Raw genomic sequence first — 27,405 nt, 5'->3', positions numbered from 1 at the left:
TCTGCGTTTGGTGACGATGGACAGCTTAGCGCCACTTGGCTAGTTTTGCTTGCTAATTCGAGAGGGAAAAAGGCCATTCTAAAACCAAACAACGATTGTTCTGGACAAAGGACCCCTTGTACAACATTCTGATGGAAGATCATCAAAAGTAGGACCCATTTATGATGTTATTTCATATATCTGTCGAACATGTTTACTATTAGTTTGCGCCCAGATTTTGGGCGCTCTCTCGCTATAACGTAAGCTGCATGTCGTACTGAAGTTATGTTTAGAATTCTAACACGGCGATTGCATTAAGAACTAGTGTATCTATCATTTCCTATACAACATGTATTTTTTAGTAAAGTTTATGAATAGTTATTTGGTCAGAATAGGTGAGTGTCAGAAATATATCCGGACATTCTGGGAAAAAGATGCTAAGTTTTTACAATGTATAACCACGGATTTCAGCTCTAAATATGCACATTTTCGAACAAACCATATATGTATTGTGTAATATGATGTTATAGGACTGTCATCTGATGAAGTTTATGAAGGTTAGTGAAATAATTAATATCTTTTGCTGGTTTTGTCGCTATCGCTACTGTTGCCTTGAATCAATGTAGCTGTGTGGTTGGCTATTGTAGTAAGCTAATATAATGCTATATTGTGTTTTCGCTGTAAAACACTTAAAGAATCGGAAATATTGGCTGGATTCACAAGATGTTTGTCTTTCATTTGCTGTACACCATGTATTTTTCATAAATGTTTTATGATGAGTATTTAGGTATTTCAATTTGGTCTCTGTAATTGTTCTAGCTGCTTCGGTGCTATTTCCGATTGTAGCTGCAATGTAAAACTATGATTTATACCTCAAATATGCAAATTTTTCGAACAAAACATAGATTTATTGTATAACATGTTATAAGACTGTCATCTGATGAAGTTGTTTCTTGGTTAGTTTGGTTGGTTCTTGGTTAGTTTGGTTGGTTTTGTGCATGCTACCTGTGCTGTGAAAAATGTCTGTGCTTTTTTGTATTTGGTGGTGAGCTAACATAAATATACGTGGTGTTTTCGCTGTAAAACATTTAAAAAATCGGACATGTTGGCTGGATTCACAAGATCTTTATCTTTCATTTGCTGTATTGGACTTGTTAATGTGTGAAAGTTAAATATTTCAAAAAAATATCTTTTGAATTTCGCGCCCTGCACTTGGACGGGCTGTTGTCATATTGAGCCCGACACCGGCCTGCAGCCATAAAAGGTTAATGATCAGCTATGAAAAGCCAACTGACATTTACTCCTGAGGTGCTGACTTGCTACACCCTCTAAGTACTGTGACTATTATTTTTTGACCATGCTGGTCATTTATGAACATTTGAACATCTTGGCCATGTTCTGTTATAATCTCCACCCGGCACAGCCAGAAGAGGACTGGCCACCCCTCATAGCCTGGTTCCTCTCTAGGTTTCTTCCTAGGTTTTGGCCTTTCTAGGGAGTTTTTCCTAGCCGCCATGCTTCTACACCAGCATTGCTTGCTGTTTGGGGTTTTAGGCTGGGTTTCTGTACAGCACTTCGAGATATTAGCTGATGTACGAAGGGCTATATAAAATAAACTTGATTTGAGGTTGGAAATGTCAGCGAAGGCACTTGCCAGTTGGTCAGGACATGCTCGGAGTACATGTCCTTGTAATCCGTCTGGCCCTGTGGCCTTGTGAATGTTGACCTGTTTAAAGGTGTTACATCGGCTATGGAGAGCGTGATCACAAATTCATCCTGAACAGCTGATGCTCTCATGCATGTTTCAGTGTTCCTTGCCTCGGAGTGAGCATAGAAGTAATTTAGCTTGTCTGGTAGGCTTGTGTCACTGGGAAGCTCTTGGCTGTGCTTCCCTTTGTAGTCTGTAATAGTTTGCAAGCCCTGCCACATCTGACTAGCGTTGGAGCCGGTGTAGTACGATTCAATCTTAGTCCGGTATTGATGCTTTGCCTGTTTGATGGTTCGTCGGAGGGCATAGCAGGATTTCTTATAAGCTTCCGGGTTAGAGTCCCGCTCCTTGAAAGCGGCAGCTCTACCCTTTAGCTCAGTGCGGATGTTGCTTGTAATCCATGGCTTCTGGTTGTGGTATGTACGTACAGTCACTGTGGGGACGATGTCATCGATGCACTTATTGATGAAGCCAGTGACTGATGTGGTGTACTCCTCAACGCCATCAGAAGAATACCGGAACATATTCCACTCTCTGCAAAAACGTTCTGTAGCTTAGCATCTGCTTCATCTGACCACTTTTTTTTTTGACCGAGTAACTGGTGCTTCTTGCTTTAGTTTTTTCTTGTAAGCAGGAATCAGGAGGACAGAATTGTGGTCAGATTTCCCAAATGGAGGGGGAGGGAGAGCTTTGTATGTGTCTCTGTGTGTGGAGTAAAGGCGGTCTAGAGTTTCTTTCCCTCTGGTTGCACATTTAACATGCTGGGAGAAATTAGATAAAATGGATTTAAGTTTCCCTGCATTAAGTCCCCGGCCACTAGGAGCGCTGACTCTGGATGAGTGTCTTCCTGTTTGCTTGTGGCAGTATACAGTTCATTGAGTGTGGTCTTGTGCCAGCATCGGTTTGTGGTGGTAAATAGACAGCTACAAAGAATTTAGATGAAAACTCTCTTGTTAAATAGTGTTGTCTACAGCTTATCATGAGATACTCTAACTCAGGCGAGCAAAACCTTGACACTTCCTTATATTTCTTGCAACAGCTGTTGTTTACAAATACACATAGCCCGCCATCCCTTGTCTTACCAGAGGCGGCTCTTCTATCCCGCTGAAAAAGAGTAAAACCCGCCAGCTGTATGTTATTCATGTCATCGTTGTTATGAAGGATCGGGAGACAGGTGCAGGAATGGGTAATGAAGGCTTTTTATTTACAGCGTGCCATGTAAAGGCACAGGGACAAAGACCAAAGAAATACGTATACAGAACACAGGGTAGAAACCCAAACACAAGTGCAAGGAGTACCTCGAATAAATAACACTAGCGCACAATGATTATCACACGGGACGAGACCCGTACTCATTTGCGTATTCCACATCGGCACGAAAACCAAAACAACAAGGCACAGGTACTCACACGACCAACGGACATTGTAACAATAATCGACAGGACAATGGTTAACAAAGGGAACACTTATACAATTACTAACCAATGGGAATAGGGGCCAGATGTGTGTAATGGCAGTTCCGGAGGGATCCGTGACAGTTGTCCAGCCACGACTCAGTGAAACATAAGATATTACAGTTATTAATGTCCCGTTGGTAGGATATACGTGCTCGTAGGTCATCTATTTTATTATCCAATGATTTTACGTTGGCTAATAGGACCGATGGTAAAGGCTGATTACCCAGTCACCGTCGGATCCTTACAAGGCACCCAGACCTACATCCCCGATATCTCTATGTCTTTCTCCCTTGAATGATGGGGATGAGGGCCTTGTCGGGTGTCTGGAGTAAATCCTTCGCATCCGACTCGTTAAAGAAAAAATCTTCCAGTATGGGGTGAGTAATTGCTGTCCTGATATCTAGAAGATCTTTTCGGTCTTAAGAGAATGTGGAAGAAACTTTATGTACAAAATAAGTTATAAATGACGCGAAAACTCACAATTGCAATCCAGTAGCCACACAATCCTTCATTTTCTCTCTTTCCCTCCTTTGATCTGGGCTTCAGTGCTGTCTGGTCCTGTCTCATTTTGTGATTGTGATGTCAAACACATTTGCAATATCTTGCCCCCATATCTCATCTCTTACCACTGTGTCTCTCCCTTTCTCCTCTCTCCTGTGTGTGCGTGTTTGTCATTCCTTCCTGTGTAAGTGATTTTGTGGGGCTGTTCAGAGCTGCTGACCCAGTCTTTGTATTAACCCAACAGTCCCTGCTAATGGTATTGAATTAATGTTACTGATCCCAAGCTGATAAACACATCTGTCTACTGTACTGTAGATGTGAGCGTTTATTTGTGTGAGCACGTGTGTGAGCTTGTGTCTGCGTGCGTGTGTGCATGCGACTTAGGAAGAGATGTACTGTTCTCTGTGTTTTCTGTGTTTGTGTTCCCCTTTGACTCTGAGCTCAACCTGTCACCCAACTGCCATTTTCTATCCTCCCTCACCTTTCAAACTGTAAAGAAACTTCCCTCTGTAAAATCAAAAAAACAAAGCACCACCACTTCCAGTGTAACTAACTAGGAGGGAGAGAGAAATGTGTCTTAACGCCAAGCCAAGAGAGAAGCAATAAAATACAAGATGGAAACACTTTATTCTTTAGTCTCTTTATTTAAATAGACAATATTATGTATTTATACAACGGGTGGGTCTAATCCTGAATGCTGATTGGTTAAAACCGCATTCTAGCCGGTGTCTATTCCACAAGTTACCATAGGCTAAATCTAAGACGTTAATAAGGCTATTTACTCTGTTCTGTCTGACTGTGCAATACACTCTCATCAGCCCAGCCAGGCACTTTAAGAACTTGATCTCCACAATAAAAAGCATCTAGACATTATCTCGCATTTCTTTGAGACTAACATTTAGTTTCAAAAGCAGAGATTTGTATAAACCTTACGGTCTGTCCGGCATTTGCAACATTGTTCAATATTCAAATTCAATCTCCAGCTGTCCCATAGTGATGAACGTGTCGAGACGAGACAGACAGACAGGCAGCGTTTCTCAGCCAGTCGAAGTCATGAATCAACTGGCATCATTTGTATGGATATATACAAAAATGTACATTGAAAAAAGTGCAGCTAGTTTGCAGTCTTTCCAGATTCAGTATGAAGTGATTGTGTTAGCTGTGTTGTTGGCTAGCTCCTCTGAACAACAGGGTCCTGACGAGTGAGCACATTTTCTATGGCAGGCGAAATCGCACCTCCTTAGCTCATTGTTATAGATGTATCCAAATAAATGTCACTAGAAAACAGTTTAAACATATGCAGGTGTGGCTACTTTGCTGTTATTCTGGCTGCACTTTTTGACGTGACTAAGTTAGCCGTAGTTGTCTAGCTAGCAGGCAAGGGATAAGAATGTTACCAGCCAGTATGGCAATGGAACATTTAGAACAAACAACTGGGTCGCATCCATAGATACAGAACCAAAAGACTGAACGACTAGGTTGCATCTCTGGCAACCGAACCGATAGAACGATCAACCATTTGGCTTGGGTAAAACTCTAGATTTGTGTCGGGACTATATTTTGTGTAAGGATGAAATAGAATTAATAAATGTATGAAAATATCTCAATCATTATTTGAATATGTTGGTCACCCGTTGTATAAGAGTGACAATGCCCTCGAAGCTGGTGTTTGGAGGATATATTGGCACGGTTGACTGGCCCCTGACACCCGTGCAAATATATCCTCCAAACTCCAGCTTTGAGGGTATTATCACTTAAACAAATATATGTATTTGCAGATACTCTCAAAGCTCAATCACTGACGGTTACTATCAGAGAGTCACACATTCATAGCCTGGTCTCAGATCGGTATGGTCTTGAACCAACCATGTCATGATTAGTCAGGAGAGATGTTTAAAGCACATAAAGATATGATCTGGGACCAGGCTAAAACATTTACATGTACATTTTAGTCATTTAGCAGACACTCATATCCAGAGCAACTGCAGGAGCAATTTGGGTAAAGTGCCTTGCTCAAGGACACAACAACAGATGTTTCACCTAGTTTGCAATGTGAAACTAATGATGAAACTTGTAGGAATTTTTTTGGGAGAGAATAAAGAGTGCAGCTATGCTTCAGAAGTGTATTCAATCATACAAGTGCTGAATATGAAACAGATACGCACAATAAATCACACAATAGATCTGCTCATTTTACTGACGTTTATTTAGCCATGTACTCAGAAACAAGAATTTTTACTTTAAGATATTGGAGTGTGTTCGATCAATGCTAGAATTTTACAAGTCGTATTCAATGTATTCAAAGTAGATTAACTTCATGACATGACATGAACAATTTAGTAAAATGTTCAAAATGCACATTAACATGAATTATTCACATCCTCTTTAGAAAAATACAGAAAGATACAAAGAGATTAGCTCTATAACAGTGTTCAAACTAGGGGAGAACTATACTCCCTTTGGCATTGATTTGACCTTGAAATACATGATGATGTATAGATGTGGCTCAAAGCTACGTGATGCCAACCTGGACTCAGTGGTACAAAATGTAAATCTGTCTCCCGTCATTTAGTATGATATGTTACGAATTCCAATTTGTTGTGGCTTACGTTAGCTAGGCTAGGGGTTAGGGGAAGGATGCTACCTTGTTTCAAAGTAGCTAACATGTAGTAAGTAGTTGCTAATGAACTAAAATGCGAAAGTTGTCAGTGATTTGATAGAAACACCTTTGGATAACAGACTGAGTAGCTGCTAGTCATACTCATTCAGTGGATATTGAACTACCATGTTTCTGTCTTAGGATGATTTACATAATTTTCCACATCATTATGATTACATTATCAGCAGTGAGGCTTAAGAAATAACCCAGTGTATGTTTTCCCCTTTGCAATGAAACCATATAACCCTAGCTTATGAGAGACAGAGGACTTAGCTAGAGCTAATTTTATTAAAGCAATTGTAATTTACATGAACATTTTAGTCATTTAGCAGACACTGTTATACAGAGCAACTGACCATTAGTGCATTCATCTTAAGATAGCTATGTGGGACAACCACATATCTCAGTCATAGTAAGTACATTTTTCCTCAATAAAGCAGCTACCAGCAAAGTCAGTGCTAGAAGGGGAAAAAGGGCAAGTGTGAGTGTTAGTTCATGAAAGGCAAGGGTGTTATATTTATATATACAGTACCAGTCTAAAGTTTGGACACACTTACTCATTCAAGGGTTTTTCTTTATTTTTTACAACACAACTGATTGGATCAAATGTATGAAGAATGAAATAAATTACACAAATTAACTTTTAACAAGGCACAACTGTTAATTGAAATGCATTCCAGGTGACTACCTCATGAAGCTGGTTGAGAGAATGCCAAGAGTGTGCCATCAAGGCAAAGGGTGGCTACTTTGAAGAAATTCAAATTGAAAATATATTTTGATTTGTTTAACACTTTTTTGGTTACTACATGATTCCCTATATGTTATTTCATAGTTTTGATGTCTTAACTATTATTCTACAATGTAGAAAATAGTAAAAATTAAGAAAAAGCCTTGAATGAGTAGGTGTGTCCAAACTTGTGACTGGTACTGTGTGTGTATACGTGTACATATATATGGGAGAAGGCCCCTGAGGTACAGGACATACTACTGTCTGGGTCACACTGGCCCCAGGAGGAATGGATTAAATAGGATGAGGGAGATGGGTATGGGGGAAGTGAGTATGGGGGAAGTGACTAGACTACACATCTCAGGTGGCTGACAAATAATTAGGGGAGTCTTATAGTTTTATTTCGGGGAAGAATTTTGTGTTCAGTTATTAAACATTACATGAATGGGGAACTGCCTTGGTCCAACCGGCCACACACACACGCACACGCACACGCACACACACACACACACACACACACACACACACACACACACACACACACACACACACACACACGGTGGTGGTGCATTCTCTTTCACCAGAGAGGGAAGAGGTGAGGGGAACCAATGGGAAGCCAGGCAGCGAAAGGCGAAGTGACGAGAGGAGGAGAAGGAGGAAGGTGGAGCAGAAGAGGAACAAAGTGACCTCTGTTGGTTACATCTTGGTAGTGCAGGTCAGGTCCTAATAGAAGAGGAGATATCAGAAGTGTCAGAAGGAACATAAGATATGATTCTGTGACTATATGAATGAATCCATTCCTAAGAAATAATAACAAGAAAGTAGCTCATAAAGTCCGCTCCACTCACCAGAGCATACTCGTAGATGATGGGTACGTCTGAGGCCCCATGCAGTCGGAGGCTGTGTAGCACCGCGTCGTGGATCGTAGTGAACACACAGCTCTTAGGGATGGACTCAGAGAAGAAGCCTGCACTCGATAACTGCTCCACCACACAGACTGGAGGAAAGACAAATCAGGTTAGACAATACACACGTGAACCACAAACACACACACAGACAACACAAGCTAAGGCCAGAGTGACGAGCCTGAATTACCACACATACCAGTGGCGGTCGGTGCCGTTTAAGAAGAGGGATGGCGATAATTTTTTTATGAGCATGGCCTAACAGTGTTTATATTACAGCATATTGGATGACTGTCATTCATATTCTATTCACCCAGCGAAACATAACATTGATAGTTTTAGGCTACTACATGATACTCAAATGTTTCCTATACCCATCATGGGGTTGATACAACCTAGCATATGAATGAACTTTTACAACGTAGGTGCACAGGTTGAGAGAAATTTTAGTAATCAAGGTAACAGACATTGACACATTCAATACCGCCTTACACACTCTTGCCAGCATCTAGCTGATCTGGAGCGTAATCATTAGTCCAACAGTTGCAAATTATAGTTTTAATTGCAGAAATTCAGGTATGTTTACAATTGGCTCATTCATCCTCCCTCCTCTTCTCTTTAACTATTCCCCAGGTCGTTGCTGTAAATGAGAATGTGTTCTCAGTCAACTTATCTGGTAAAATAAAATAAATGTTTCTCTGTTCGCATCTACGCGCTTTCCTCCTCTCACCTTTCCCTTCGCATGTGGACTTCAGTAACAACACATCAGCTGTCTAAAACCAGGAGATAAAATCTTTCCAAGCCAAACCTTAATATAATAACCACTAACCTCTACACACAGCCTACATTGTTGTCACCATATTAATGTGAGTCTGGAAGTCGAGTTTACAGTCTAACCAGACACCTAGGTATTTGTAGTTGTCCACATATTCTAATTCAGAACCGTCCAGAGTAGTGATGCTGGACGGGCGGGTAGGTGTGGGGAGCGATCGGTTGAAGAGCATGCATTTAGTTTTACTTGCATTTAAGAGCAGTTGGAGGCCACAAATGGAGAGTTGTAGGGCATTGAAGCTCGTCTGGAGGTTAGTTAACACAGTGTCCAAAGAAGGGCCAGATACAAAATGGTGTCGTCTGCGTAGAGGTTGATCAGAGACTCACCAGCAGCAAGAGCGACATCATTGTTGTATACAAAGAAAAGTCGTCCCGAGGATTGAACCTTGTGGCACCCCCATGACCAGCTCTGAAACCAGATTGCATAGCGGGGAAGGTACGGTGGGATTCTAAATGGTCGGTGATCTGTTTGTTAAGTTGGCTTTCGAAGACCTTAGAAAGGCAGGGTAGGATAGATATAAGTCTGTAACAGTTTGGGTCTAGAGTGTCTCCCCCTTGGAAGAGGGGGATGACCGTGTCAGCTTTCCAATCTTTGGGGATCTCAGATGATACGGAAGAGTGAGGAAGGCACTTTTAAAGAATAACCAGGCATCCTCTACTGACGGGATGTCAATATCCTTCCAGGATACCCGGGCCAGGTCGATTAGAAAGGCCTGCTCGCTGAAGTGTTTTAGGGAGTGCTTGACACTGATAAGGTGTGGTCGTTTGACCATTATGAACACTGGCGATCACTGAGATCCTGGTCGAAGACAGGGGAGGTGTATTTGGAAGGCAGGTTGGTTAGGATGATATCTATGAGGGTGCCCGTGTTTACGAATTTGGGGTTGTGCCTGGTAGGTTCATTGATAATTTGTGTGAGATTGAGGGCATCAAGCTTAGATTGTAGAATGGCCGGGGTGGTAAGCATGTCACAGTTTAGGTCACCTAACAGCACGAGCTCTGAAGATAGATGAGAGGCAATCAATTCACATATGGTGTCCAGGGCACAGCTGGGGGCAGAAGGTGGTCTATAGCAAGCAACAATGTAGAGAGACTTGTTTCTGGGAAGGTGGATTTTTAACTGTAGAAGCTCAAATTGTTTGGGTACAGACCTGGATAGTAAGACAGAACTCTGCAGGCTATCTCTGCAGTAGTTTGCAACTCCGCCCCCTTTGGCAGTTCTATCTTGTCGGAAAATGTTAGAGTTAGGGATCGAAATTTCAGGGTTTTTGGTAGCCTTCCTAAGCCAGGATTCAGACACGGCTAGGACATCCGGGTTGGCAGTGTGCTAAAGCAGTTAACTTCTTTGGGCTGCAAGCCCGAAGCCGGGCACAATATGACAACAGCCACTTCAAGTGCAGGGCGCGAAATTCAAAATATATTTTTTAGAAATATTTAACTTTCACACATTAACAAGTCCAATACAGCATATGAAAGATAAACATCTTGTGAATCCAGCCAACATGTCCGATTTTTTAAATGTTTTACAGCAAAACACCACATATATTTATGTTAGCTCACCACCAAATACAAAAAAGGACAGACATTTTTCACAGCACAGGTAGCATGCACAAAGCCAACCTAACTAACCAAGAACCAACCAAACTAACCAAGAAACAACTTCATCAGATGACAGTCTTATAACATGTTATACAATAAATCTATGTTTTGTTCGAAAAATTTGCATATTTGAGGTATAAATCAGTTTTACATTGCAGCTACCATCACAGCTACCGTCACAAATAGGACCGAAGCAGCCAGAGTAATTACAGACACCAACGTCAAATACCTAAATACTCATCATAAAACATTTCTGAAAAATCGATGGTGTACAGCAAATTAAAGACAAACATCTTGTGAATCCAGCCAATATTTCCGATTTTTTAAGTGTTTTACAGCGAACACACAATATAGCATTATATTAGCTTACTACAATAGCCTACCACACTACCGCATTCATTCATCAAGGCACGTTAGCGATAGCAATAGGCACGTTAGCGATAGCGAATAAACCAGCAAAAGATATATAATTTTTGACTAACCTTGATAAGCTTCATCAGATGACAGTCCTATAACATCAGGTTATACATACACTTATGTTTTGTTCGAAAATGTGCATATTTAGAGCTGAAATCAGTGGTTATACATTGTGCTAACGTAGCATCTTTTCCCCACAACGTCCGGATATTTTTCTGACACTTTTTCTGACACACATATTCTGACCAAAAAACTATTCATAAACATAACTAAAAAATACATGTTGTATAGGAAATGATAGATACACTAGTTCTTAATGCAATCGCCGTGTTAGAATTCTAAAAATAACTTCATTACGATATGCAGTTTACGTTATGGCGAGAGCGTGCCCAAAACCTGGCCGCAAACTACTAGTTCACATGTACAACAGATATATGAAATAACATCATAAAATGGGTCCTACTTTTGCTGATCTTCCATCAGAATGTTGTACAAGGGGTCCTTTGTCCAGAACAATCGTTGTTTGGATTTAGAATGTCCTCTTCTCCAGTCAATTAGCACGGAAAGCTAGCAAAGTGGCGCGAAGCTCTCCTTCCTGAACATACGCAGACAAAGCAACACGCCTAACGTCCCGAAAAAAATTCAATAATCTAATAAAACTATATTGAAAAAACATACTTTACGATGATATTGTCACATGTATCAAATAAAATCAAAGCCGGAGATATTAGTCGTTTATAACGACAGCTTATCAGAAGGCAAATCCAGGTCCCTTCACGCGCTCTCCAGAAAACAGGAAACTGGTGACACGTCATGCAAAGAGCTTTTATTCGACCCCAGATCAAGTAATTCACTCCATTTCTTCTCTCCCTGCCTGTCGACATCTAGTGGAAGACGTATGAAGTGCATGTATACTGATATATATCAAGGACATTTTTAGGCAGGCCCTAGAACAGAGCATCGATTTCAGATTTTCCACTTCCTGTCAGAAAGTTTGCTGCAAAATGAGTTCTGTTTTACTCACAGATATAATTCAAACGGTTTTAGAAACTAGAGAGTGTTTTCTATCCAATAGTAATAATAATATGCATATTGTACGAGCAAGAACGAGGCCGTTTGAAATGGGCACCTTTTATCCGGCTACTCAATACTGCCCCTGCAGCCCAAACAGGTTAATTGGCAAAATTGGTATAGTAGCCCAAGAAATTGGCTGATGGACCTCTTCATCTAACAGTCCGACATGCTCTAGACAGCTAGTGGGCCGCGGCTAGCAGGCTAGCAGATTTGAAAAAAAACCTCTGGCGGATTACATTGGTAGTCCAGTCGTGATGAAACGGCGGGGCTCCGTATCCGCAGTAAAAGGGGTCCAGGCCAATTGGCAAAATAGGCAATGTAGACCAAGGATTGGCTAATGGACCTCTTCAGCTAGCATGGGAGATGGGACTAGAATAGGCTAGCTCCAGGCTAATTGGTGCTTGCTACGGGACAAAGACATTAGCCAGGAGGAGCCAGGAGGATAGCAGCTAGCTAGCTGCGATGATCCAGGTGAAAAGGTTCAGAGCTTGCGGTAGGAATCCGGAAATATGAAGAAGAAGTCCAATATGCTCTGGGTTGAAGCGCGCTGTGCAGACTTGCAGGAGTTGTCTGGGTTAAAGGTTAGCTGATGACCGCTAGCAGTGGCTAGCTGACTACTAGCTAGTAGCACGTTAGCTGGATAGCTTCTGTTGTGGGTTCCGGTTCTAAAGTAAAGAAAATAGCAGATACATACCACATTGGGTGAGGGAGTTGCAGGAGAGTATGTTGAAACTGAGGTTTCAGAAAAGAAAAAATATATAAAAATATATATACACGGGACACAACAAGACGAAGACAAAGCTGCCTGACTGCTACGCCGTCTTGGATTCCCCCTAACATAGCACCCCTCTCTGATTGAGTTTGAGCCGGGTGTTTGAGTAGGCTAAACTAGCTAGCTGCATTCGCTAGCTAAGTAAGTGAAAGTAAAAAATGTAAAGTCTAAATATCTCTCTCTTTCTCGCTTCTCCTTCACATCTTAATTAATTAATTTGTTCAAAACTGTACAACTATTGTCTTTCTCACTCTTCGAGTCAACTACTCACCACATTTTATACACTGCTAGCTAGCTGTAGCTTATGCTTTCAGTACTACGTTCATTCTCTGGACAACATGTCAGTTCATACTGCAAGAACTCTGATAGGTTGGAGGATGTCCTCCGAAGTTGTTATAATTACTGTGTAAGTCTATGGAAAGGGGTGAGAACCACATGCCTCCTAGGTTTTGTATTGAAGTCAATGTACTCAGAGGAGGACGGAAACTACGCTACAGAGTGCTGTTGAATATACTGTAGACCTTCATTGCAAAACATTGTGGTTTATTAAATGATTTGGTGACGTGAATATATTTAGTATAGTTTAGAACTTCACTGAGAACTTCACTGAAGAGGATGGTCCTCCCCTTCCTCCTCTGAGTAGCCTCCACTGACACATACTCACCTTGGCATCCAGTTAAATAAATGTCAATGTCGATCTTTCTGTAGTTTAGGAATATCTGCAAAAAAAGAAAGTGAGAGACAGAGAAGGTCAGAAAATAAGTCAATTTTTCTCTCAGGGACTGTTTTTGTTAAACAGTTTGATTTATCTTGTTTTTCTCTTCCATCCCACCTCCTCTTTCTATCTGTGCCTCTTTTATGTACATAGGGTACATACAAATATAATTTAGGCCTGCCAACTCACATAACACAAGACCTTTGTTTGTTTTGAGCACAAGGCCACACAGGAGAACGACTGCAAACAATGTTACATAAGAGACTAAACTAATAATAACACATTTCTGAAAACATCTGTTAACCTAACCTCTCTTTCTCTCTCTCCCTCTCACTTTCCTTGTCTCCTCTTCATCCCCTTTGCACTCAAACCCCACTCCTTCATCACCATTGTTCAAAAACAGACACTCTTACGTTTTTCAGCGTCTTCACAGTGGCCGTGTCAGCAAAGTTGGTTGTGGATAGGTCCAGGATGATGGTGTGTGTGTTGTTGACGGAGGTCCTCCCCATCTCTCCTTCTTCTCCGGTACTGGACGTCTGTGTTATGTGATCATCGCCATGAATACCAGTTTTAGAGTCCTGGTCGAACCCGTTACCTTGCTGCTCAAAGGCCCAGTTCACCTTAGATTGACAGATTGACAGAGTTTCAATCTTTACTCTGCTCTGATAAAATACAAATTTCAAAAGCATTATGGGCTAGCCTAGGTGCACCTGGAGGTTGTACTGAAGCTCTAAATTTAGCACAGCGGTAGATTTATGTAAACTGAAAAATTTCGATATGGAGCCACCCTAGATTTGGCCCATGGGGGAACGTGGCAGCAATTTTTAAAAATAGCCGTATACGATAACACTATTTTACAATTCAGAAGGTCTATTTTGAGAAAAACACACAGATTTATCTAGCATGAAAACATTTAGATATGGAGCCACCACAGATTTGGACTACGTAACATTGCAAAAATCTGAAACTTTCTGTCCAAAATTGATGCAGGAAAATGAATCCATGCATTTGTCACTTATAGGTTAGACTACTGCAATGCTCCACTTTCCGGCTACCCAGATAAAGCACTAAATAAACCTCAGTTAGTGCTTAAACGGCAGCAAGAATCTAGACTAGAACCTAAAAATTGTATCATATTACCCCAGTGCTAGCATCTCTACACTGGCTTCATGTTAAGGCTAGGGCTGATTTCAAGGTTTTACTGCTAACCTACAAAGCAATAAATGGGCTTGCTCCTACCTACCTTTACGATTTGGTCCTGCTGTACATACCTACACATACGCTACGGTCACAAGACGCAGGCCTCCTAACTGTCCCGAGAATTTCTAAGCGAACAGCTGGAGGCAGGGCATTTTTATGGAAGTGTCTGCCTATCCATGTGAGAGAAGCAGACTCGGTCTCGACCTTTTAGTCTTTATTTAAGACTAATTTCTTCAGTAGGTCTTATGATTTAGTGTAGTTTGCCCCAGGAGTGTGAAGGTGAACGGAAAGTCACTGTAGCAACGAACCGTCCTTGCTGTCTCTGCTTGGCCGGTTTCCCTCTCTCCACTGAGATTCTCTGCCTCAAACCCTATTACAGAGTCACTGGCATAGTGGTGCTCTTACATACAATCCCTAGGAGGGGTGCGTCACTTGAGTGGGTTGAGTCACAGATGTGATCTTCTTGTCCTGGTTGGCGCCCCCCTCTTGGGTTCGTTCCGTGGGGGAGATCTTCGTGGGCTATCCTCGGTCTTGTCTCAGGATAGTAAGTTGGTGGTTGAAGATATCCCTCAGGTGGTGTAGAGTTGTTCTTTGGCAAAGTGGGTGGAGTTATATCCTGTTTGTTTGGCCCTGTCCGGGGGTATCGTCAGACGGGGGCACAGTGTCTCCCTACCCTTCCTGTCTCAGCCTCCAGTATTTATGCTGCAACAGTTTGTGTCGGGGGCAAGGGTCAGTCTGTTATATCTGGAGTATTTATCCTGTCTTATCTGGTGTCCTGTGTGAATTTAAGTATGCTCTCTAAAATTATCTCTCTTTTTCTTTCTTTATTTCTTTCTTTCTTTCTCTCGGAGGACCTGAGCCCAAGGACCATGCCTCAGGACTACCTGGCCTGATGACTCCTTGCTGTCCCCAGTCCACCTGGTGGTGCTGCTGTTCCAGTTTCAACTGTTCTGCCTGCGACTATGGAACCCAGGCCTGTTCACCGGACGTGCTACCTTGTCCCAGACCTGCTGTTTTCAACTCTAGAGACAGCAAGAGCGGAAGAGATACTCTGAATGATCGGCTATGAAAAGCCAACTGACATTTAGGTGCTGACCTGTTGCACCCTCTGTGATTATTATTATTTGACCCTGCTGGTCATCTATGAACATTTGAACATCTTGGCCATGTTCTGTTATAATCTCCACCCGGCACAGCCAGAAGACCACTGGCCACCCCTCATAGCCTGGTTCCTCTCTAGGTTTCTTCCTAGGTTCCGGAATTTCTAGGGAGTTTTTCCTTAAACACCGTGCTTCTACACCTGCATTGCTTGCTGGGTTTTAAGCTGGGTTTCTGTACAGCACTTTGTGACATCAGCTGATGTAAGGGCTCTATACATCAAATCAAATCAAATCAAATTTTATTTGTCACATACACATGGTTAGCAGATGTTAATGCGAGTGTAGCGAAATGCTTGTGCTTCTAGTTCCGACAATGCAGTAATAACCAACAAGTAATCTAACCTAACAATTCCACAACTACTACCTTATACACACAAGTGTAAAGGGATAAAGAATATGTACATAAAGATATATGAATGAGTGATGGTACAGAACGGCATAGGCAAGATGCATTAGATGGTATAGAGTACAGTATATACATATGAGATGAGTAATGTAGGGTATGTAAACATAAAGTGGCATAGTTTAAAGTGGCTAGTGATACATGTATTACATAAAGATGGCAAGATGCAGTAGATGATATAGAGTACAGTATATACATATACATATGAGATGAGTAATGTAGGGTATGTAAACATTATATTAAGTGGCATTGTTTAAAGTGGCTAGTGGTACATTTTTACATAATTTCCATCAATTCCCATTATTAAAGTGGCTGGAGTTGAGTCAGTATGTTGGCAGCGGCCGCTAAATGTTAGTGGTGGATGTTTAACAGTCTGATGGCCTTGAGATAGAAGCTGTTTTTCAGTCTCTCGGTCCCTGCTTTGATGCACCTGTACTGACCTCGCCTTCTGGATGATAGCGGGGTGAACAGGCAGTGGCTTGGGTGGTTGTTGTCCTTGATGATCTTTATGGCCTTCCTGTGACATCGGGTGGTGTAGGTGTCCTGGAGGGCAGGTAGTTTGCCCCCGGTGATGCGTTGTGCAGACCTCACTACCCTCTGGAGAGCCTTACGGTTGTGGGCGGAGCAGTTGCCGTACCAGGCGGTGATACAGCCCGACAGGATGCTCTCGATTGTGCATCTGTAGAAGTTTGTGAGTGCTTTTGGTGACAAGCCGAATTTCTTCAGCCTCCTGAGTTTGAAGAGGCGCTGCTGCGCCTTCTTCACAACGCTGTCTGTGTGGGTGGACCAATTCAGTTTGTCCGTGATGTGTACACCGAGGAACTTTCCACCTTCTCCACTACTGACCCGTCGATGTGGATAGGGGGGTGCTCCCTCTGCTGTTTCCTGAAGTCCACAATCATCTCCTTTGTTTTGTTGACGTTGAGTGTGAGGTTATTTTCCTGACACCACACTCCGAGGGCCCTCACCTCCTCCCTGTAGGCCGTCTCGTCATTGTTGGTAATCAAGCCTACCACTGTAGTGTCATCCGCAAACTTGATGATTGAGTTGGAGGCGTGCATGGCCACGCAGTCGTGGGTGAACAGGGAGTACAGGAGAGGGCTCAGAACGCACCCTTGTGGGGCCCCAGTGTTGAGGATCAGCGGGGTGGAGATGTTGTTACCTACCCTCACCACCTGGGGGCGGCCCGTCAGGAAGTCCAGGACCCAGTTGCACAGGGCGGGGTCGAGACCCAGGGTCTCGAGCTTGATGACGAGTTTGGAGGGTACTATGGTGTTAAATGCTGAGCTGTAGTCGATGAACAGCATTCTCACATAGGTATTCCTCTTGTCCAGATGGGTTAGGGCAGTGTGCAGTGTGGTTGCGATTGCGTCGTCTGTGGACCTATTGGGTCGGTAAGCAAATTGGAGTGGGTCTAGGGTGTCCGGTAGGGTGGAGGTGATATGGTCCTTGACTAGTCTCTCAAAGCACTTCATGATGACATAAAAAAACTAAATACTGCATATTTTCCAAGGAACGCGAAGCAAGGCGGCCATCTTGGTCGGCGCCGGAAGTGTACATTTGATTGATTGATTGGACCCTGGGGGCTGTGGCGGTCATCTTACAAAAAGGCCACTGTCAGTAATACAATGTTAGATAAACACACCAAATTTGGCACAGAGGAAGATGCATGTATCCTGTAAAGATTTAGATATAGACCCATCATAGATCTGGCCCTTGGATCGTGACAGACATTTTACTAAAAGGTTGCAGACTGTAGCACTACTTTACTAACCTTTAATCTACAAAAAGTTATTGCCTATACTTCTTTGATGTATTTTTGGCCTATACTTCTTGCCCTGGATCCCCTGAAAATCAAAAACTGTATCAGTAACACAGTATATTACAGTAGGCCAAATTGTAGAATAAATACATTTTCTGAGATGAATGCAGTGGAGGTGAGTTAAAACACACTCATAACACCAACTTCGGCCAAACACAGAATAATATTTTGGATTACTGGTTAAGACGTTTGGTCCCGGAGCGGGAGACCGGGGTTCACGTCCTACCACATGAGGTATTTAACAAATGGCCACTAAAGCTACTTTAGAAAATATCCCAGCCAATGAGGTGGAATAGTTCACAATTGGTGTGAACTATTATCTCAGGTTATGTTTCAGTCAGATATGTGCCTGTCAAGCATATTTTAATTTCAACCAGTTTTTCTAATTCCAGCTGATTATAATGGACTGCAATTGGAAGAAATTCAAGTCTATAACAGAGTTTAGTCTGACATGGATTTAGCTGGTAACTGTTGATTTGAGACAGCATCAGGTAAAGGTGTATTTCAGGCACCCTCATGGACCTCTAAAATCATAATTCAAAAAATAATGACAGGGTCAGTGGAGCCATACACAGAATAGAAAGACATGAGTACAGCATCAAAAGCCCTGACACTAACCAGCTAATTTACTAGTGGTTACTAATCAAAATAAACTCCTGGCCTTTTTAGTGTTCATAAATCTAGCTCCGTTTCTTTTATATATGATGTCTCAATCTCTAAATCTTTCCAGGGTACATTAATCTACCTTTGTGCCAATTGTGGTGCTTTTATCTCAAGAAAGGCCCTCAGAAGTGTAACATTTTATTACCGACAGTGGCCATTTGTAAGATGGCCACCATTGCCCCCAGGTGCCAAATGTGTGGTGGCTCTACCTCTGTGCCAGATTTGGTGTGTTTATCTCAAAACAATCTGTTTAAAATGTAAAATATTGTTGCCATATGCTGCCATTTAGAAAAATGTCTGCCACACCCCAGGGGACAAATCTGGTGTGGCTCCATATCTGAATCTTTCCAGGGTACATACATCTACACAATTGTTTTGCTTAAATGCCTCACTATACTGTAGTACATCACACTACACACCTGTCCGTTGATGGGTGGGTCAACTAGGGCAATGGCTGTCTGGTTCAATTTCAGGTCTGGGGAACCTTTCTCTACATCCCCCTTGTCATCTAGATGGACTGTACTGTTGGGTAGGTGTCCATTCACACCATCCTGTGAAGGGAATATAAATAAGATCACTAACAGTATCATTTTTTGTGTGTCTTTGTTAGAAAATACACTACAGTTCAAAGTTTGTGGTCACTTAGAAATGTCCTTGTTTTTTAAAGTGTTATGAATTTTATGAATAATGACTAAATGATGTATACATTTAACGTAGAACTATAACTAACAGAATTCTACCCTGTCACTATATGATTGTATGAAATGTATTATAATCATACATTTATAAATCTGACGTGTGTAGTTTTAGGGTGAATTAGAACAATGACTTTTTGTTCCTTTTTAGTATGTAAGCAGGGTGCAAGTGTGAAACAAATGATAAGAGGAGCTATCAACAGACAAGCTGTACTACTGTGTTCCTTTCAGGACATAATGTCCCCACCCAGGGAGGGGAGAGACATTGGGCTTGTAGTAGATTGTATAAGAGGTGGCAGACAATGTATGAGAAGGAGAAGACTTGTGAACTATATTGTCATTGTTGTCACACCCTGGCCTTAGTTATCTTTGTTTTCATTATTATTTTAGTTAGGTCAGGGTGTGACATGGGGAAGTTTGTGTGTTTTTGTATTGTCTAGGGTGTTGTATGGTTTAGGGGGTTTAGTAGAGTAGATGGTTTAGTGTTCAGTGTAGGTGTCTAGGAAAGTCTATGGTTGCCTGAATTGGGTCTCAATTAGAGACAGCTGGTTATGGTTGTCTCTGATTGGGAGCCATATTTAAGGCAACCATAGGCTTTAGCTGTTTTGTGGGTAATTGTCTATGTGTAGTGTTTGTGTCAGCACTATTTGTATTTATAGCTTCACGGTCGTCTGTTTGTTGTTTTGTTTCATTTTTTCCTTCTTATAATAAAGAGAAGATGTATTTTTCACGTGCTGCGCCTTGGTCCTCTCTCTCTCCTATAGACGATCGTGACAGAATTACCCACCAACATCGGACCAAGCAGCGTAAATCAAGGCAGAGTGGCTGGAAGCCCGAGAGGCTCCCCCAAAAATTTATTGGGGGAGGGCACACGGGGAGTGTGGCTGGGTCAAGTGGGAGAATTGAGCCAGTTCCCCGTGCTTACCATCAGGAGCAGTTGGCTAAACTAAGGTATGAGTCGGAGAATGTGGAGGAGTTATTGGACAGATTGGAGGAAAGTGAAAGGATGGGAGATTATGAGACATTTGAGGAGTTGTTGGTGTTATTGGAGGAGAGCGAAGAGAGAGAGATGTTGATATGGGGGAGCATACAACCAGGTAAGGTTGGGAAGCCTCCTGTGCGTCTCCTGAGCCCTGTACGCACTGTTCCTTCTCCCCGCACTCTTCCTGAGGTGCGTGCCCTCAGCCCGGTACCACCAGTAACGGTACCACGCACCAGGCCTATAGTGCGCCTCGAGAGTCCAGTGTGCCCTGTTCCTCCTCCACGCACTAACCCTGTGGTGCGTGTCTCCAGCCCATTACCACCAGTGCCTACACCACGCACCAAGCCTCCTGTGTGTCTCCAGGGTCCAGTATGCCCTGTTCCTCCTCCCCGCACTAGCCCTGAGATGCGTGTCCCCAGCCCGGTACCACCAGTTCCGGCACCACGCACTAGGCCTAATGTGCGTCTCCAGGGTCCAGTATGCCCTGTTCCTCCTCCCCGCACTAGCCCTGAGATGCGTGTCCCCAGCCCGGTACCACCAGTTCCGGCACCACGCACTAGGCCAAATGTGCGTCTCCAGGGTCCAGTATGCACTGTTCCTTCTCCCCGTACTCGCCCTGATGTGCGTGCCCTCAGCCCGGTACCACCAGTGCCGGTACCACGCACCAGGCCTATAGTACGCTTTGAGAGTTCAGTGTGCCCTGTTGTTGTTCCCCGCACTAGCCTGAAGGTGCGTGTCCTTAGCCCGGTGCCTCCAGTTCCGGCACCACGCACCAGGCCTACAGTGCGCCTCATCCGGCCAGAGCCATCCGTCTCCCCAGCGCCATCTGAGCCATCCGTCTCCCCAGCGCCATCTGAGCCATCCGTCTCCCCAGCGCCATCTGAGCCATCCGTCTCCCCAGCGCCATCTGAGCCATCCGTCTGCCCAGTGCCGTCTGAGCCATCCGTCTGTCCCGAGCCATTAGAGCCGCCCGTCTGTCCCGAGCCGTCAGAGCCGTTAGTCAGTCAGGAGCCGCTAGAGCCATTCGTCAGTCAGGAGCCGCTAGAGCCATTCGTCAGTCAGGATCTGCCAGAGCCGCCAACCAGACAGGATCTGCCAGAGCCGCCAACCAGACAGGATCTGCCAGAGCCGCCAACCAGACAGGATCTGCCAGAGCCGCCAACCAGACAGGATCTGCCAGAGCCGTCAGCCAGCCATGAGCAGCCAGATCCGTCAGCCAGCCATGAGCAGCCAGATCCGTCAGCCAGCCATGAGCAGCCAGATCCGTCAGCCAGCCATGAGCAGCCAGATCCGTCAGCCAGCCATGAGCAGCCAGATCCGTCAGCCAGCCATGAGCAGCCAGATCCGTCAGCCAGCCATGAGCAGCCAGATCCGTCAGCCAGCCATGAGCAGCCAGATCCGTCAGCCAGCCATGAGCCGTCCAGCCAGGATCCGCCAGAGCCGTCCAGCCAGGATTCGCCAGAGCCGTCCAGCCAGGATTCGCCAGAGCCGTCCAGCCAGGATTCGCCAGAGCCAGCCAGCCAGGATCCGCCAGCCAGCCAGGATCCGCCAGAGCCAGCCAGCCAGGATCCGCCATTCAGTCCGGTGCTGCCCTTCAGTCCGGTGCTGTCCCTCAGTCCGGAGCTGCCCCTTATCCTGGTGCTGCCCCTTATCCTGGTGCTGCCCCTTATCCTGGTGCTGCCCCTTATCCTGGTGCTGCCCCTTATCCTGGTGCTGCCCCTTAGTCCGGTGCTGCCCCTTAGTCCGGTGCTGCCCCTTAGTCCGGTGCTGCCACTTAGTCCGGTGCTGCCCCTTATTCCAGTGGGGTTAAGAAAGCGGGTAGTGACTATGGTGGGGTGGGGACCACGACCAGTGCCAGAGCCGCCACCGTGGACAGACGCCCACCCAGACCCTCCCCTAGACTTTATGCTGGTGCGCCCGGAGTTCGCACCTTAAGGGGGGGGTTATGTCACACCCTGGCCTTAGTTATCTTTGTTTTCATTATTATTTTAGTTAGGTCAGGGTGTGACATGGGGAAGTTTGTGTGTTTTTGTATTGTCTAGGGTGTTGTATGGTTTAGGGGGTTTAGTAGAGTAGATGGTTTAGTGTTCAGTGTAGGTGTCTAGGAAAGTCTATGGTTGCCTGAATTGGGTCTCAATTAGAGACAGCTGGTTATGGTTGTCTCTGATTGGGAGCCATATTTAAGGCAACCATAGGCTTTAGCTGTTTTGTGGGTAATTGTCTGTGTAGTGTTTGTGTCAGCACTATTTGTATTTATAGCTTCACGGTCGTCTGTTTGTTGTTTTGTTTCATTTTTTCCTTCTTATAATAAAGAGAAGATGTATTTTTCATGCGCTGCGCCTTGGTCCTCTCTCTCTCCTATAGACGATCGTGACAATTGTTTTAGAGGAGGAGGGACAGTTATGATGAAATGAGAGGTATATAAACCAATGTACATGTAAGGATGGGCAGAGCTCTCATAAATAAACATTCTGATTATTGTAGACTGGCCTCTGTCTGTTTCATTTCAACAAGAACCTTACAAATTCTTGGTAACAGACCGAGTAGTTTAATTGAAGTTCAGTTTATGAACATTGAGAACATAATTATCATATCATAAAGAAAAGCACATTTTTCGTCCATTAAAGTAACATCAAATTTATCAGAAATAAAGTGTAGACATTGTTAATGTTGTAAATGACTAATGTAGCTAGAAACGGATGATTTTTTATGGAATATCTACATAGGCGTACAGAGGCCCATTTATCAGCAACCATCTCTCCTGTGTTCCAATGGCACGTTGTGTTAGCTTATCCAAGTTCATCATTTTAAAAGGCTAATTGAGCATTAGAAAACCCTTTTGCAATTATGTTAGCACAGCTGAAAACTGTCCTGATTAAAGAAGCATTAAAACTGGTCTTTTTTAGACTAGTTGAGTATCTGGAGCATCAGAATTTGTGGGTTCGATTACAGGCTCAAAATGACCAGAAACAAAGACCTTTCTTCTGAAGCTCGTCCATCTATTCTTGTTCTGAGAAATGAAGGCTACTCCATGTGAGAAATTGCCAAGAAACTGAAGATCTCGTACAACGCTGTGTACTACTCCCATCACAGAACAGCACAAACTGGCTCTAAGCAGAATAGAAAGAGGAGTGGGAGGCCCCGGTGCACAACTGAGCAAGAGGACAAGTACATTAGAGTGTCTAGTTTGAGAAACAGATGCCTCACATGTCCTCAACTGGCAGCTTCATTAAATAGTGAAGAGGCAACTCCGGGATGCTGGCCTTCTCGGCAGAGTTCCTCTGGTGTCTGTTCTTTTGCCTATCTTAATCATTTATTTTTATAGGCCAGTCTGAGATATGGCTTTTTCTTTGCAACTCTGACTAGAAGGCCATCATCCCGGAGTTGCTTCTTCATTGTTGACGTTGACCGGTGTTTTGGGGGTACTATTTAATGAAGCTGCCAGTGACCTCAAACTTTTGAAGGGTTGTGTGTTGGACGTGTGTGTATTATACCTGTTTTTTTCCCTCCTTTTTGGCTTTGTTTTTTTCTTTCTTATCTTTCCTCTTTTCTTCAGTGTCTCTTTTCTTCTTCTTCATCAGCAGCATTCCAATGTCAATTCCACTCTGTGTAAGAAAATGAAACTGTGCGCTTGAGATAATGAGAGAAAGCAATTCAGAGAAAGAGGGCTTTTGAGAGAATGACACAGAAACACTAGTGATGCGTGGGTCAGCTGTTTGTTCACCCGCACCCACAATTGCTGATAACACATTTTCAATGACAGGGGTGTGTCAGGTAATATTTGTGCTATTTTCACAGTGGAAATTATGAGCGCAATAGGTGGAAGTGGCACAAAACGACTGTTTTAATTAATTAATAAATACATTGTAGGTGTGACGAGGGCATGGCCACTCACTGGCCAATCAACATGTTTCATGACCTCATGCCGTGTCCACGTCCTATCGGAGTTATCAGAAGCTTCTAGTTACCAATGGGAAATTTCACTTGAATGACCCCTAATGCAAGTCAGAATAACAAGTGGGAAACTCTGAGAGAATGTTGTTACCCGAGTTGCCGAGTTGTGACGTTTCACCACTGACTTTTTACTCTTTCAACCAAAAGATGACAACAAATTCCTTATCAATATGAATAATAAAGCTAGTCTGACCATATTGTAAATGTTAAGCAAGCTAGCTAACTTAATTATTAGCAATGTTAGCAAGCTTATCAAGCTATCCAAAATCTTATTGGTTGAAGAATTGTTCAGAGTTCAGAAGCACTTGAACACATCCACATCAGACTTACGACTTCCCACGAGCAAGTGAAGCCAGCCTAATATGTCATGCCGTTGTCTCAAGTTCATTGACAGTCTTTGCGTTGTCATCAACTCTGAAAATTCCTAGTAGAACCCTTCAACCAAAGAACCATATGCGCATTTTACTTTCTTCCAATGAGCACTGATTTTGTATCTTATTATTACTGGAATGTTCAGAGTTCTCGACTGACATGAATGTATTGTTCATTTAACTTATTTACCTTTCTGCTCTTTTGCACACCAGTATTTCTACTTGCACATCATCATCTGCACATCTATCACTACAGTGTTAATTTGCTAAATTGTAATTACTTGCTATTACCTTACCTCCTCACGCCATTTGACCACACTGTATATAGACTTTTTTTTTTTTATTGTGTTATTGACTGTACGCTTGTTTATTCCATCTGTAACTCTGTGTTGTTGTTTGTGTCGGACTGCTTTGCTTTATCTTGACCAGGTCGCAGTTGTAAATGAGAACTTGTTCTCAACTAGCCTACCTGGTTAAATAAAGGTGAAAAAAGAATATATATATATCAATCCTATAGAAGATTTGTGAGCAGAACTGAAAAAGCGTATGCGAGCAAGGAGGCCTAAAAACCTGACTCAGTTACATCAGCTCTGTCAGGAGGAATGGACCAAAATTCATCCAACTTATCGTGGGAAGCTTGTGGAAGTTTACCCGAAACGTTTGACACAAGTTAAACAATTTAAAGGCAATGCTACCAAATACTAACTTCTGACCCACTGGGAAAGTGACGAAAGAAATAAAAGCTGAAATAAATCATTCTCTCTACTATTATTCTGACATTTCACATTCTTAAAATAAAGTGGTGATCCTATCTGACCTAAGACAGGGAATTTACTCTGATTAAATGTCAGGAATTGTGAAAAACTGAGAATAAAGGTATTTGGCTAAGGTATATGTAAACTTCAGACTTCGACTGTATGTAAACGCAGCAAAAAAAGAAATGTCCTCTAACTGTCAACTGTGTTTATTTTCAGCAAACTTAACTTCTCTAGGATAGGGGGCAGCATTTTCACTTTTGGATAAATAGCGTGCCCAATTTCAACTTCCTTCTACTCATCCCCAGAATATAAGATATGCATATTATTAGTAAATTTGGATAGAAAACACAGAAGTTTCTAAAACTGTTTGAATCATGTCTGTAAGTATAACAGAACTTATGTAGCAGGCAAAACCCAGAGGACTAACCATTATTTTTTTTATTTTTTTTAGGTCACTGTCTGTTCAATGAGGTTTCATTGGAATACTGGATTTCTAATCACCCTGTTTTCAGTTCCTACCGCTTCCACTGGATGTCACCAGTCTTTGGAAATAGGTTGAGGTTATTCCTTTGTGCAATGAAGAAGTAAGGCCACCTGGAAACAGTGTAATGTCATGTGTACTGTTTGAGAGTTGCGCAAGACTAGAAAAGTAGCGTTAGTTTGTTGATCTCCTGTATTGAAAACAGATAGACCCGTCTTCAATTTGATCGATTATTAACGTTTACAAATACCTTAAGTTGTATTACAAAAGTAGTTTGAAATGTTTTGGCAAAGTTTAGAGGTCATTTTTTAGATATTTTGTAGTGACGTTGCGCAAATTGGAAGCTGTTTTTTTCTGGATCAAACGCGCCAAATAAATGGACAATTTGGATATATATGGACGGAATTCATCGAACAAAAGGACTATTTGTGATGTTTATGGGACATATTGGAGTGCCAACAAAAGAATCTCGTCAAAGGTAAGGCATGATTTATATTTTATTTCTGCGTTTTGTGTCGTGCCTGCAGTGTTGAAATATGCTACACTCTCTTTGTTTACTGTTGTGCTATCATCAGATAATAGCATCTTATGCTTTCGTCGAAAAGCCTTTTTGAAATCTGACACGGTGGCTGGATTCACAACGAGTGTAGCTTTAATTTGGTATCTTACATGTGTGATTTAATGAAAGTTTGATTTTATATCATTTTTTTAAATTTGGCGCTCTACATTTTCCCTGGCTATTGGCCAAGTGGGACGCTACCATCCCACATATCCCAGAGAGGTTTTAACATGTGTAAATATTTGTATGAACATAACAAGATTCAACAACTGAGTCATAAACTGTTCCATAGACATGTGACTAACAGAAATTGAATAATGTGTCCCTGAACAAAGGTGGGTTCGAATTCAAAAGTAACAGTCAGTATCTAGTGTGGCCACCAGCTGCATGTATTTGGCTAAGGTGTATGTAAACTTCCGACTTTAAACATATACAGGGGGGTGCCGGTACAGAGTCAATGTGCGGGGGCACCGGTTAGTTGAGGTAGTATTTACATGTAGGTAGATTTAATTAAAGTGACGTAGATGACAAAAGAGAGCGGCAGTGGTGTGGAGATGGGGGGGGCAATGCAAATAGTCTGGGTAGCCATTTGATTAGATGTTCAGGAGTCTTATGGCTTGGGGATAGAAGCTGTTTAGAAGCCTCTTGGACCTAGACTTGGCACTCCGGTACCGCTTGCCGTGTGGTAGCAGGGAGAACATTCTATGACTAGGGTGGCTGGAGTCTTTGACAATTTTTAGGGCCTTCCTCTGACACCGCCTGGTATAGAGGTCCAGGATGGCAGGAAGCTTGGCCCCAGTGATGTACTGAGCTGTTAGCACTACCCTCTGTCGTGCTTTGAGGTCAGAGGCTGAGCAGTTGCAATACCAGGCTGTGATGCAACCAGTCAGGATGCTCTCGATGGTGCAGCGTGGATCTGACGACCCACGCCAAAACTTTTTAGTCTCCTGAGGGGGAATAGGTTTTGTCGTGCCCGCTTCACAGCTGTCATGGTGTGCTTGGACCATGTTAGT

The 27,405-nt window shown here is 43.0% G+C and overlaps 1 protein-coding gene across 1 annotated transcript in view; it reads right to left on the bottom strand.

Annotated features, from left to right (window-relative positions):
* Positions 1 to 7,205: 7,205 nt before the first annotated feature.
* Positions 7,206 to 27,405, bottom strand: part of LOC120020076 (solute carrier family 26 member 6-like) — a 37,779-nt gene continuing 17,579 nt past the window's right edge. Inside the window, exons 14-19 of the mRNA XM_038963511.1 lie at positions 23,764 to 23,874; positions 19,012 to 19,143; positions 13,758 to 13,964; positions 13,294 to 13,348; positions 7,880 to 8,028; positions 7,206 to 7,754 (exon numbers count right to left, since the gene is read on the bottom strand). Coding sequence (XP_038819439.1) covers positions 7,728 to 7,754; positions 7,880 to 8,028; positions 13,294 to 13,348; positions 13,758 to 13,964; positions 19,012 to 19,143; positions 23,764 to 23,874 — 681 coding nt within the window. The 3' untranslated portion in view covers positions 7,206 to 7,727. The remainder of the gene's footprint in view (positions 7,755 to 7,879; positions 8,029 to 13,293; positions 13,349 to 13,757; positions 13,965 to 19,011; positions 19,144 to 23,763; positions 23,875 to 27,405) is intronic.

This window comes from Salvelinus namaycush, chromosome 25 (genome assembly GCF_016432855.1).
Source record: "Salvelinus namaycush isolate Seneca chromosome 25, SaNama_1.0, whole genome shotgun sequence".
Taxonomy (NCBI): domain Eukaryota; kingdom Metazoa; phylum Chordata; class Actinopteri; order Salmoniformes; family Salmonidae; genus Salvelinus; species Salvelinus namaycush.
The sequence above is the reverse complement of the archived record's forward strand: the minus strand, read 5'-3'. Positions and strand labels throughout refer to the sequence as shown.